The 13,529-nt window shown below is 45.8% G+C and overlaps 1 protein-coding gene across 1 annotated transcript in view; it reads right to left on the reverse strand.

Moving 5' to 3' along the window:
* CDH23 (cadherin related 23) overlaps positions 1-13,529 on the reverse strand; it is a 620,897-nt gene that overhangs the window by 7,561 nt on the left and 599,807 nt on the right. The window contains exons 50-59 of the mRNA XM_069071099.1: positions 12,015-12,184; positions 11,229-11,366; positions 8,760-8,879; positions 7,206-7,383; positions 6,286-6,497; positions 5,265-5,456; positions 3,593-3,706; positions 2,797-2,926; positions 2,426-2,683; positions 1,852-2,013 (exon numbers count right to left, since the gene is read on the reverse strand). Of these exons, the coding sequence (XP_068927200.1) occupies positions 1,852-2,013; positions 2,426-2,683; positions 2,797-2,926; positions 3,593-3,706; positions 5,265-5,456; positions 6,286-6,497; positions 7,206-7,383; positions 8,760-8,879; positions 11,229-11,366; positions 12,015-12,184 (1,674 nt within the window). The remainder of the gene's footprint in view (positions 1-1,851; positions 2,014-2,425; positions 2,684-2,796; positions 2,927-3,592; positions 3,707-5,264; positions 5,457-6,285; positions 6,498-7,205; positions 7,384-8,759; positions 8,880-11,228; positions 11,367-12,014; positions 12,185-13,529) is intronic.

Consider the following 13,529-nt stretch of genomic DNA (forward strand, 5'->3'; position numbering starts at 1 on the left):
GAGAGAGAGAGAGAGAGAGAGAGAGAGAGAGAGAGAGAGAGAGAAGGGAGAAAAGAGAGAGGGAGAGAGAGGAGAGAGAGGAGAGGGACTAAAGAGGAAGAGGAGAGGGGAGAGAGACCAAGAGAGACTGAGAGAGAGAGACAGAGAGAGAGAGACAGAGAGACAGAGAGACAGAGAGAGAGAGGGAGAGAAAGAGACAGAGAGACACAGAGACAGAGACAGAGAGAGAGAGACAGAGACAGAGACACACACACACACACACACACACACAGTGAGAGAGAGAGAGACAGAGACAGAGAGAGAATGTCTTCTTGCTGGTTAGAGCCATTAGGATAAAGTGGACTGTTAACAAGCCTGGCAAAGAATCCCTAAATCCAGATATCCCTAGTTGAAAGCATGAACCTAGGCTGTGAGTGGGCACAGGGAAGGCACTTTCCTTCCATTTGCTGGGATATCCCCACAGTGCCATTTCTCTACAAAGGGAGAGGGAGTGAGTTGCTCTGAAAGGGAAAGTCACAGCATGATTAAAAGATGAGTTGATATTTGCACAGAACTCCCAAACTGGAAACTATGGGAATGTCCACTATTTGGGAATAGCTAAATAAATTATGGCATGTGAATATAGTTTGACATTATTATGCCATAAGGAATTATGAAATGAATAATTTCAGAGGAAATTGGGAAGACCTCTATGAATTGATGTAGTGATGTGAGCAGAATCAGGAGAGCAATTTCTACAATGTGAACGTTATAAAGAAAAATAAATTTGAAAGACGTCAGAGCTCTGATCCCTACAATGATAAACCATAAGTCCCAGGGAGCTGCCTTGGCTCCAGGTGCTTGTGAACATGGCCAATATGGAAATGATCTTTTTTTTAGACTTGTTTATGGGGGTTTTGTTTTTAATTAAAAAAAAAATTGTTCAGTTTAGGGGGAGCAGTGGGAGTATTTAGAAAGCCCAAAAATATGTGCTGAAAGTTCCCTCCAGGGGAAAGGGGTGAAGGGGCCAGAACAAATTGTCCGGGTGCTCATACAGGTCCTCTGACTCCCGAGGTGACTGAGAACTCAGGTTGCCTTACTCACCATCTCCACCTGGTGGCTAACATATGCACACTCAGGATACAGTCACAATTCACACACACACACACACACACACACACACACACACACACACACACACACACATCCTTGAGCCTACCCAGATGTATGCACACATATGGGTTTCTGAGAGATATTAAAAATCCAATTATTTACTTTTGGCTCTCTAAATAACATGTGCACACACATGCACAGGGGAAAGAAGATTGAGTTTAGAGTCAAGAAAGGCCTGGGTTTGAATCTTACCTCCCACCCTCACGAGCTGCTGTGATTTTTAGGGAGGTCACTTAACTTTCCTGAGTCTGTTTCCTCCTCTGTAAAATGGGTATAGTAATACCTATGGCACTTACCTCACAAACATACACTATACATTGCATACCTTATTTCATTAGAATCAGTGAGGATACAATGAGACAATGAAGCAATGTAATCTGTAAATCTTACAATGTTATATGAGTGTCAGCTATTATGCATTCAAGGAGAGACACACACACGCGCATACACACACTAACACACACATATGTACGCCCTCCGAGTCCCATCCCACTCCTTTCTCTAGCTCCATAGCTAGAATTCCCTGGAGAGCTCTGGGGTGACTGACTTCCCCTCCTTTATCCTATCTAAGGCTAGGCTGAATGCCTGTGGGGCTCTGAGTGAGAGGCCTGAGGGCTGGTGGGGGAGATTTCTCTTCCCTGAGATGGGTCTGGAGCCCTCTCTTCCTCCCACCTTTACTCAGAACAGTTTGGCTCTTACCCATGGTAAAGACCTGGCCCACATCTTCTGAGTCATTGGAATGCTCCCGGAAATAGTGAATGGCCAGGATGCTGTAGAATACCAGGCTGTTATTGCCAATGTCATCATCTGTGGCCAGCACCTGGATGAGCTCTGATCCCACTTTCGCATCAGTGGCCACTCCTATGGGAAACCATCAGTGAGTTGGGAAGGAATAGATAGGTTTGGGGTATACTCTGACCCCACATTCCTTCAGTATTCCCATGGTAGTGGCTGCCTTTCTTCTTAGACTTCCAAATACCCATTGAGCCACCGGTGTTTCCATTGCCTGTCCCTTATAGGACAGAAAGCAGCACACATCCCCGTCCTTTAGGTGAACACCAAAGACAAGACTGCCCCGACACTCAGCTCATGGACTTTCTCCTTAGGGCAGCCCTAGTCAGCCAGAGATAGGACGTTTCAGCCTCATCACAATTACTACCCTTGTGAGTTGGGCTTTGGGAGATAGAAAAGCCTGGCTGGAGAAGGGTAGCTGAGATGGGCCCTCTTCACCTCCCCCCCAGCCCAGTGCCCCCAGACTGCCCCGTTGTGTCACCTGCGGTATACTCCGACTTCGTAAAGCGTGGAGGCTGGTCATTGATGTCCTCTATGACAATTCGCACTTCCTGGAGCGTCAGGTCAGATGTGAGGTCAAGGGCCTGCGAAGCCCCTGGACCTTGGGGGAGCGTCCAGCTCCGATTGCTCGAGGCCTTGACAATAATGGAGAAGAGGGCTTCTCGTTCACGGTCCAGATCCCGTATCACCAAGAGTCTTCCATCTTTCTTCAGCAGGAAGTTTTCTTCCTCATTGCCAGCTTGGGGAGAGAGCACGAGATTCAGTGGATGGAGGAGGGGAAATGGAGGGTCCAGCAGAGGCCCTATCCCAGGCTCAATCCAGCCCTAGCCCCAGCCTTACTGCCTTCCTTACCTGCAATGAAATAGTAAACAATAGCATTGGGACCCTCGTCTGCATCCACGGCTCCTGTCACATTACCCACAAGGGTGCCAGGCTGGGAGTGCTCAGGCACAGAGAGTAGCTGGTACTGGGGGCTGCCTTTCTGCAGGACCAGGAGAGCAGTCACAGGTGTTAGGGATGGGCCAGTGGCCAGGCCTCCCTGGGCTGGGAGTGGACAGAGCCCCCTGGGAAGGACAGTGGGTCAGATGCTGGGAGGGACACAAGGAGAATGGCTTTCTGCACAGAAGGGCTAGACCATGAGAACATGGTGATTCTAATTACTAGTTTGGACACAGGATGTGGTCATTAAATGCCATATCTGTCCTCAGAAAAGGATGTAAGAGAGTAGAATACATGGATGCACATCGAGACCAAGCAGGCACACATGTGCACGAATGTATGTGCATATACATGCTAACACATGCATGACATCCAAGTATACACACATGACACACAGACATGCACGCTCAAAAGGAAGAGACAGAAAAAGGACCAGCATAGTCAACATGGACTTCAGTCTCATTGTCTGATTTCCTTTAGGTTGGGGTGGGGGGAGCTGGTTTCTCTGACTGAGATGGATTGCAAACCCTGTGTATGTGTATCGGAGAGGGGAGGAGAGCAGAGGGGAGAGAGGAGGTAGGAGTGTTCCTCTGCTCACACCACCGCTACAGGGAACAGGGGGAAGATCGTAGGCCAGCTTCCTACTACCCAGCCTGAGCCCAGCTTGAAGCAGGGGAGAAGAAGTGGGGGGAGAAGGCTTTAGGCTCACTGGGGGTCTCACGAAGATGGGCTCATTGTCATCAATGTCATCCAATGCCACTTGGAGTGGTTGCATGGTCTCGTAGGGCACTGGCTGGCCCAAGTCGCTGGCCACCAGGATCAGCTGGAGGGAGGAATTGAGGTTAGAGGGAGGCCCCTTGGGTTCCCCAGAAAACCAAGAAGTCCTTAGATGGGGCTGGGGAGAATGCAGGGGATCTTAGACTTCGGGTGGGAAAGCTTCCAATCACTTATAAACCAGGGATCAAGTCTGGTGCATTTGTCTAAGACTCTCCTTATTAATGGAAATGCTGTGTGTCTGCATGAGGGGTAAGGGCTTGGGAGAGGAAAGACCCTTGATTTCGGCTTCAGGAGAGGCCCCTCTCCAGGGAAAGACTCATGGAGAGAGACTTTGGGAAGCAGTAGACAGAGCTGAGATATCTCACTCCCAATTGGAGAGTCTCTAATCTTATCCCAGGGGAAACCCCTGAAAGTCTTTTGGGAGGCAAATTGGCAGTCTGGGATATATTGAGGCAGCAGCTCCCCTACATGTCTGAGGCTTCTCAAAGCCACTTATCTCTCTCCAGGAAGGTGTCCCTGAAGAGGACCTAGAACAGTGTGTGTCCTTTTTTAAAACCAGAAGCAAGAAAAAGGTCTCTCCTGCACCAGGCTAGAACCTGGGGTTATACTATTGTAGGTGCTGGATGAAACCACAAAGTATGGGGTCATCAGGGATTGGTGCTGTCCAGTTAGATGTCCCTAGGCTAACATTTCCCAATTTACTGGGCTGCAGAATGCTTCTGGACTTGAAATATATTGATAGACCCCATGAATGACAATCTAGGGGTGACCTGGGGGGCAATTGATACTCTTCAGATAAAGGTATTATGAGGAAACATAAAGCAAAATAGAGGTAATGTAGAAGAAATTAGTTTACATGTGCTGAGGGTTTCGGTTATTCACTTTCAGGGTCAGAGATGTCATTGGTGGGGTACCTTTCCCCATACCTATGTCCATTCAATCTGCCCTTGCCCTTGTTGAGTGGCCATCACCTGCTGGCTAGCCTTCTGGTGATGCCATCAGGTGGGATGGCCCTTGGAAAGTAGCATCATCAAGCCATGTTTGAGGACAAGAGCTTGTGTACCACAGGTACAGCCCCTGGGAGCCCAGGCTCTTCTCATTGGCACAGGGAGGCACATGAGGAGGACTTTGGTGGAGGATACTGATGCTGTTTCATGTTGAATATGTTTGAGGGAATCATATTTCTAGAATTGAAACATTCCCATGGAGCTCCCTTTCACAGGTCTCAGGCCATTAGGTTTCACAGCTGTGGTTTGGGATATGCTATCCTAGGTGGTAGAAAACCCAGAGATGGCTTTCCTTATTCCTTATTTTCTACCCTCCCTCTTCCCACCTTCAGTGAAAACTGGCAACTGGACATTTTCCCCAATGCCCTCAGGGCAGTATGGTTAGGGACTGAATCTGTGATTTCATTGGCACCGGGAACTTCCAGGTGAGAAAACTCCCTCTACCAAAACTGGTTGGCACTCTCTTTGCAATTCAGAGTTGCTTACTACGCCAAGAGGCTAAGTGATTTGCTAGGAGTTATGTAGGCAGTTATGTATCAAAAACAGGATTTAAACCTAGATCTTCATGGCTGTTCATGACAACCAGAGGACCCTTACACTGTACACAGCCTGCTGCTCTCTGTCAAGACGCTTGGCAGTTTGGATAAGTCCACTGATGGGATCAATTGTGAAATACTCCCAGTCTCGGTTCCCCGCCGTCTTCAGGAAACTGTAGCGAACAGCCCCATTGAGCCCTTCATCCTTATCTGTGGCGTAGACCTCATAAACATTTGATTGAAGAGGGATTTCCTGTTAGAGCACAGGGAAGTTTACCAGTTCTTTCTCAGATTATTTGAATCTCCTGAAATCCTCAGAGAGAATTCCAATTCCTAGAAGGATATCATGGGTGGGAGGAGTTGTTTGAAGGATCTCTGTGCCACCTTGTGTCTGTGCTCAGGAACTTACCCTTCCTCTGCACTTTGGGGGAAAAAATCAACCTTTTAACTTGCTCCAAAGTGCAGGAACTGTGTCTCTCCTCTCTCCTCACAGTCTCTGAGACCACATAGATTTGGGAAGTTTTGGCAAAGTTAGGAATATAGGGAGCATGGTGAGATACCCAGAAAATCTACAGGGAACCTTATTTTCTTCCCTGTTTGAGTGTCTCATGGTCTTCTATGGCAGCCCATGATAGGTATGACCTTGGAACCCCCCAGAGTCCTATAAGATTTCTGTTTGACTTAATGGTTGCTACTGTCCTGATATCTCAGAGGTCTGCTTCAGGATGGGAAGTTGAGGAAGTGCCAATCACCATCCTTTCTCACTTTTGGAACAGGGCTTAAGCTCACTAGAGGGTAATTGTGTTGGGAGTAGAGATGAGAATATGGACAGTCCATGTCCAGAGTGAAAACTAGTAATTTTGGTGCCTAGGACAAGTAGTAAGTTGGGGTAGTCAGCAGTACCCTCAAATCCACTTTGTAAATTCATGATGTGAAAATAATATAAGAAGTAATTAAGCCAAATGTTGTTGAGGAGGGGGAAATAAGTTGCCATGGTAACTATACTTTGTACCCTCTAGGAAGTCCCCCTCCTCTAGATCAGAGGTAGAGTTGGGGGTGACCTGGGGGGATACATGTCATACCTCCAAGATGTGGAGGATGGTGCCATTAGGTGGACGGACGAAAACTGGTCGGTTGTCGTTGACATCAATGACTTCCACGTAGAGCATAGTGGTGCCCCAGAGTGGGGGCTGCCCACCGTCTGTAGCTACCACTGTCAGGTTGAACCTCTCATAAGACTGCAGTGGCCGCCGGGTTGTTACCAGACCTGAATCCTTGTCGATTTGGAATGCCTCTGTTGGGGCAGAGTGTTGTTTTAGCAACCATTCCATGACTCACAGAATTTCAAAGATGAAAGATATCAGTATGTACTTGTATAATAGTCTTGTCTACCACATATCTGACATGTTTTTTTTCTAGATTTTGTTTGAAGAGCTCCAGTAATGGGGAGCCCACTACCTCCCAGGGCAATCCATTCTACTTTGGGATAATATTTGTTAGAAAGTTTTTCCTTCCATTGATTTGAAATCTACCTCTGAGACTTTGACCCCATCATTCCAAGTTCTGCCTTCTGGGGTCAAATAGAAAAGTCTAATTACTTTCTTATATGACAAGTTCCCAAATTCTCAAAGTATCGATCATGTCCCCTCTAAGTCATTTCTCCTCCCAGTTCCCATTTTTCCCTTAGCTCCACTGGGGACATCCCAATGGAGGGGCTGCCACCCACCCTGTTTCTCACTTATTCCACATCACCCATTCCCTGGGTCTTTCAACCATCACCTGTTGTTATGGTAACATGTAGATGGTATCATATCCCTTACTTAACTCCTGAGGCATGCTGGCTAAAGTTCCCTACTGAGGAAATTGAAGCTAAGTGGGGAAGAACCAACCCATGGTCACCTAAGAACAGGTAGGTGGATAAGCCTAGTGTCCAGGTGGGAGGGCCACAGCTTCCATAGTCTCTACCCAACTTTTCTCTAAGCCTCCTGATAAGGCCACTCACCTACACCAGGGCCTTCAATGGAATAAGCCAGTTCTCCATTTTCTCCTTCATCCTGGTCAGTGGCCATCATGGTGATGACTGAAGTCCCGGCAGGTTCATTCTCATAAACACTGGTGCTGAACTGGGGCTTGGAGAACTGAGGTCGGCAGTCATTGACATCCAGCACTTGTATCACCACCTAGTGTTTTTGTGTGTGGGGGTGTGTTTGATGAGCACAAAAGTCATTTCCTCCATAGATGAAAGATAAAAGGTCATGACCCTTTGGGTATTTGGACATAAGTGTGAGGCAGCTTCAGATGAAGGAGGGGACACCAATGAATTCCTTAGGGTAGGGTCTTAATCTTTGTTTATGGACAGGACCTTACCTTGTAAACCCTAACTCTGTGACACTCTCAATTCCTCCTGATTTAAGATGTTTCTGACCTTAGACATATATCTTTTTAAAAAAATTTTTGCTTTTTTTTTGGAGGGGGAACGGCAGGGCAATTGGGGTTAAGTGACTTGCCCAAGGTCACACAGCTAATAACTGTTAAGTGTCTGAGGCCAGATCCTAATTCAGGTCCTCCCAACTCCAGGGCTGGTGCTTTCTTCACTGCGCCACCTAGCTGCCTCCCCCCCCCCCCATATATCTTTATTTAGATATTTAGATCTGTACATAACTATAGTTGATGGTCTTGACTTGGGGTCCTATTTATAGAGTGTTTGCCCCATGATTTTAATCTCAGACCATTTGGTCTGGTGACCTGCTGCAGACTGCTCCCTGTTCTTGACCCTTAGTTATACTGTCCTTGACCTTGGATGACCCATCAGTAATGATTCAGTCTCCACTAAAGGCTTTCTCTGATGCCTCACGGAGGTAACCCTGGAGTTTCAAAGGCTAAGGCTAAGCAAGCAAAGGGAAAAGGCTTGGAATACAGGGATGGAGATGTACCATGTGTCTGTTGTCTGGTGACCGACCTAGATAAGTTTGTAGGGACTCATTGCCATGCCACCAGGCTGGTGGCAAATTCTCAAAAGCTGTCCACAAATGTCACCAAATGTGTTGATGGAGAAAGTGTCCAGCTTGGGGGGATGGGAACCAGATTCTTGAAGTAGGAAGGGTCTAAGCCCTTTTTACCTGACAGCTAAAACATCCCACTTAGAGTGGCTTTGAGAGGAGGGTGGCTTTGAAGGGGCCAAAAATTTCCATGAAAAACTACACTTCTCACCCAAGTCTGATATCAGAAAATCCCACACTCCTATACTCTCACTTCTGTGCCATCCGGAGCCCCTCAGCCAAATGCTTAGCACAGTGCCTAGCACATGGGTGCTTAATTTTTTGCACCAAGTTTATTGATTGAGTGAATGAATGTGAAGCAGGAGTGGGGATGTTAGCATGGTAGTAGGAAGATGGGGCTTGTTTTACACACCTGGAAGTCTATTTCCTGGAAGTATCTTCCTGCAGTGACAGCTGGTCCTCATTCCTACTGATCCTGTATCCTTCCAAGATCATCACCTTGTTAACCCATCCCCTACTTCTTTCTTCTTAATATCCCTTAGAGCCATATTCCTCACCTGAACTGAATTCTCCCTGCGGTTGCTGGGTATGTCCCCAGGGTTGTCCTTGGCCAAAGCTGTAAGGATGTAATGAGCCTTTGTCTCTCGGTCCAGAGAAGACAGCACATAGATGTCTCCCTAGAAGAGCAAGAGGGGATGACTTCAGTCTCTGTTCTCCTTGCCCAGCCCTAGCCAGTCTAAGGCCTGCACTCGGGAGTGCAGTAACAAAGAGATTAGGTGATAGCTAGCTGCTCCCAAAGGAGGTGGGAGAAGCTGGCTGTTATCTTACTGGGTGATATCTGTGGAAGGAGACTTAGCCTTGCTGAACTTTGGTCCTCTAAATGAGGTAAGGTGACTTCTGCCACCTCTCATATTCTGTATTTTTTACTGTCTGTACCTTTTGGGGACATCACCTCATACTGTTAGTGATTGTTCCATGAGAAACTAGTGCATTCTTTCCTCACCTCTTTCTTCAGGTTGGTGCTGAATGTTTTTGTGATTGTTAGCTCACATGGTTTAGCCTTGTTGCTTATTTCTGGGTGGGGGAAAGTTAGACTTTGTTTTTAAATGCACATCTTATTTTTTTTTTTTTTTGCCTTTTGGAGGGCAATTGGGGTTAAGTAACTTGCCCAAGGTGACATGGCTAGTTTTTTTGTATGGGTGTTAACTCTCTGAGGCTGGAACCAAACTCAGGACCTCCTGACTCCAGGGCTGGCACTTTACTCACTGTGTGTAATGGGAATGCAAACTTGGAAGATCTTCCCTGCCCCTAGGCTAAAGTGCACCTGAAGCCTGGGGTGGGAGGCTTGTTTTTCAGTAGATACTTTTTGATTGGCCAGTGGGTCCAAAAGGTTGTTACATTCTCTGAGCCAGGAGAAGGCTATATAAGCCCTGATGTGTAGCTTTGTTTTGGGGGCTCACTTTGAGAAGTGTTCTGTGATTTGATCTGTATTCTGGGAAGCCGTTGTCCAGGGCCCCCCCGGCTTTGAAAAACCCAGATGTGGAAACCCAGATGTTGACTGGGTATGGATGTAATGGTTGGACAGTTTGGAAATCTGTCTACTTGATCTGTTTCTGTCTTGATAATTCTGCCTGTATACTTTGAAGTTCGGGGTGCTGACCTTTTCTCCTGAACAAGGTAAACGATATATGTCTGACTGATTAAAGTAAGCTTGTTAACCCATTTTGAGTTGCTTTCCTTTAACAAAGCAGATCCAAGAACCTGTATGGGCAGCCACCCTGAGCATGCTTGGGGTGCTTGCTGCTACACTGTGCCACTTAGCCGCCCTGCACATCTTAATTTCTAAGCCTTTAGCTAATATAATTAATGTTAGCCAACAAAACGGAGAGATTGTATTTTACTTATTGGTTATATGTATATAGGAAGGGGAGAAAGTATTCCTTGTTCACAGACAGGTCACTGAATGATGATTTGGGGGCTTAGAGCTAATTTATAACCACTGGAAAAAGTGGGAGAGGTTTGCGTTCAATTTGTAAGCCTGGCAAGATCAATATACTCTTAGTTTCAATCATAAGCTGGTAAGAACAGCAGGTTAATAACCCCTGCCCTAGAGAGTTTCCTAAATCACTGAGTCAATACAGCCAGTATGTATCAGAGGTGAGACTTAAACCTAGTTCTTCCTCATACCAAGGCCAACTATCTAGATACTTTACCACACTCTCTTTCTATAGAAACAAATATTTACTTAGTGACTGATTTAAGAGGGAATGGAGTTTCCCATACTCTACCAAGTATAGGGTCAGCAAATGAGCGAATTGAGTTTCTTTAATGTAGGAAGAATTATTCATAAATCTCTTAATGGCTATAAGGGGTTATTATAAACAGAATGACAACTGACTGTCCTGCTTGTCCACTGAGACAGATGGAAAAGAAATTGGTTTAAACCAAGAGATTTTCATAAATTCTAAGAATGATAAAATTAGCATCACTGGCTGGTACAATAGCCTTCATAGATTTAGAGCTGGAAGGAACCTTAGAGGTCATTGTGCTTCCTGCACCCATTTTACAGAGGAGGGAACTGAAGCACAGAGAGGAAAAATAACTTGCCCAAACAGTTTGTTAGTGGCTGACCTGGGACTTGAACCCATATTTCCTAGTCCAGTGATCTTTCCATCAAATCATGATGCTAGCTCAGGGATGGCTGAAGGTTGCTACAAAATTGGCTACACTGGGAAATCAAATCTCCACAAATCTGGAAGTGTTGAGCCCAGAGGAATGGAGATGGATGCATTAACCTCTAGAAGTTTTTCGAGCCTATGGTCTTGGCATCCTTAGCCATTTCTCTTTTCCCTTCTTACCCCTAATTCTCTCCCATGCATTAACCACTCCCTGCCCTCTCCCCCATTTCATAAGTTCCTTGAGATGATGGGCAGATTAATTTTTCATTTTATTTTTTTGAATTCCCTAGTGCCTAGCATGGTATATACTTGGGTGCTTAATTAATGCTTATTGATTGACTCATTTACCGTGGTGGGGTTGATTCCAAATTTGCCTTCTCCATCACCCAGGCTGTATTCTATGAGGGCAAAGGGTCCTGAGTCAGCGTCAGTGGCGGTGACAGTGAGGATGATTGTGCCCACTGGTGCATCCTCAAACACAGATTCCTGGGGCCAGGTAGGAAGACAGAAGGGAGAAAGAATCCAGGCATCAGCAAATGAAGGCTCTTAATACTTCACTGCCCCTCTAAGCTTGGGAGATCAAGGCTGATAGAATCTCTAGCATGAGGGTGAATGGGGAATAAAGGGCAGATCCTGCTGGCACTCTCAACAATAAAATAATAATGATTATGACTAGAATTTTCAATACACTTTATGGTACATTATATCACCCTAGTCACAACCATGTGAGTCAGGTCCTATTTTTATCCCTACTTTACAAATGAGGAAACTGAGGCTAAGATTAAGTGATTTGCCTAGGGCCATACAACTAGCAAGTGTCTGAGGTAGGATTCAAACTTGGGTCTTCCTTATTCCTAGTCCAGAACTGTAATCTGTAATCTGCTTTTCTATCTAGATACCTCAAGATCAAGGTCTGGTGAGTTGACAGGGGCTGCATTAAATCACTGGTTGACCTCCTAGTGACATTCCACATGATATCACAAATCCCTCAAAATTCCTTATCTTGAAAGACTTGCTCAGGGGCTTGTTATGATACAGAAATGCACTCATCCTGCTGAATGATGGCAGCCTATCCCTGCCTGCCTGCCCACCCTGCACCTCTCCCAGCAGCCTTAATGATATCAAATCATCCACCTGATAGGAGGGCCGATCAAAGATGGGATTGTTGTCATTGATGTCCACAATCTCCAGGTAGACAGGGATCTCTGCAGCCCTGGGAGGAGAGCCATTGTCTGCCGCTTGGACAGTGAAGTTGACCCAATGTACCTCCTCATAGTCCACAGTCCGGTTGGCAATGATCTTCCCTGAAATAATAGGAATCCACTGTTTTCCCTATGTCTACCCCAATAAGAGTGATAGCTGAGTGGGCAGCTAAAATCCACTTGGGATGCATGTATCGGCAGCAGAGTACCTGGGTTCCAATCCTATTTGCTGCCTGTATGAGCTCAGGCAAACTACTTTCCCTCTCTGATGAACCACAGTTGCTTCTTCTGTAAAGTGAAGGGGTTGTATTCGATTGTTTCTAAAATTCCTACATGAACTCTCGATCTCATTCCCTTCTGTCTCCTCCAAAAGATTGGTCTTATTATAATCTCCCTTCTTTAATTTTCAGTCTTTCCCTATCTGCTGGCACCTTCCCTGCTCTCCACCAACACCACTGTCTTCTTCCCCTCTCCTTAAAAAATGCTTGCCAGGCACTTGATTCTTCTGTCCCCACAATATTGTCCTGTAACTCTCCTTGCCTTGATTAAAGTCACTGAAAAAGTCATCTCCATTTGGTGCTACCCTTTTCTCTTCTTCACTCTCTTCTAAACCCTCTTCCCTCCAGCTTCAGCTCTCATCCATCATTCAACCTACTCAAGTTACTGTGATCTCTCCATTGCCAAACCCAATGGTCTTTTCTCAGTTATTCTCCCTTCTCTGTGACATTTAACACCACTCACTGCTTCCTCCTTCTACATATCTTCCTCTTAGGGTTTTGTTTCCCATTAACTGCAGGCATATCCCAAGGTTGTGTCACGAATTCTTTTCTCTTTTGGCTCCAGGCATTTTCTCTGCTTATCTTCCCTTATATCCAGAATGCTCTCCTTCCTCACTTTTAGCTCCCATGATTTCCTTTAAATTCCAACTAAAATTCCATCTTCTAAAAGAAGCCTTTCTTAATTCTAGTCCCTTCCCTCTCATAATTATTTCCTATTTATCTTGTATGTAGGTCATCTGGAAATATTTTTTGCTCATTGTTTCCCTCATTAGATTATGAGTTCTATGGCAGAAAGGGACTGCTTTTTGCCCCTCATTGTATCTCTAGGGCTTTGTACAGTGCCTGACACATAGTAGGCACTTAATAAATATTTGTTGACTGACTTGGTGATCTTAGCAACTCCCATGAGTTCAACAATAATTTATATGCATTTCTATGCAGATTTGTTTATTCAATCCTGACATCTCCCTTAACCTCCAGTCTTGAATTGTCCCCAACCTTTTGGACACTTTGAGCTGGCTGTCTCATAGGCATCTCAATTCCATTATGTCCAAAACTAAACTCCTTCCTTCCTTCCTTCCTTCCTTCCTTCCTTCCTTCCTTCCTTCCTTCCTTCCTTCCTTCCTTCCTTCCTTCCTTCCTTCCTCCCTCCCTCCCTTCCTCCCTCC

This window comes from Petaurus breviceps, unplaced genomic scaffold (genome assembly GCF_028583685.1).
Source record: "Petaurus breviceps papuanus isolate PSGF00001 unplaced genomic scaffold, PetGlider_PUasm1.0 90825, whole genome shotgun sequence".
In the NCBI taxonomy this organism is placed as follows: Eukaryota; Metazoa; Chordata; class Mammalia; order Diprotodontia; family Petauridae; genus Petaurus; species Petaurus breviceps.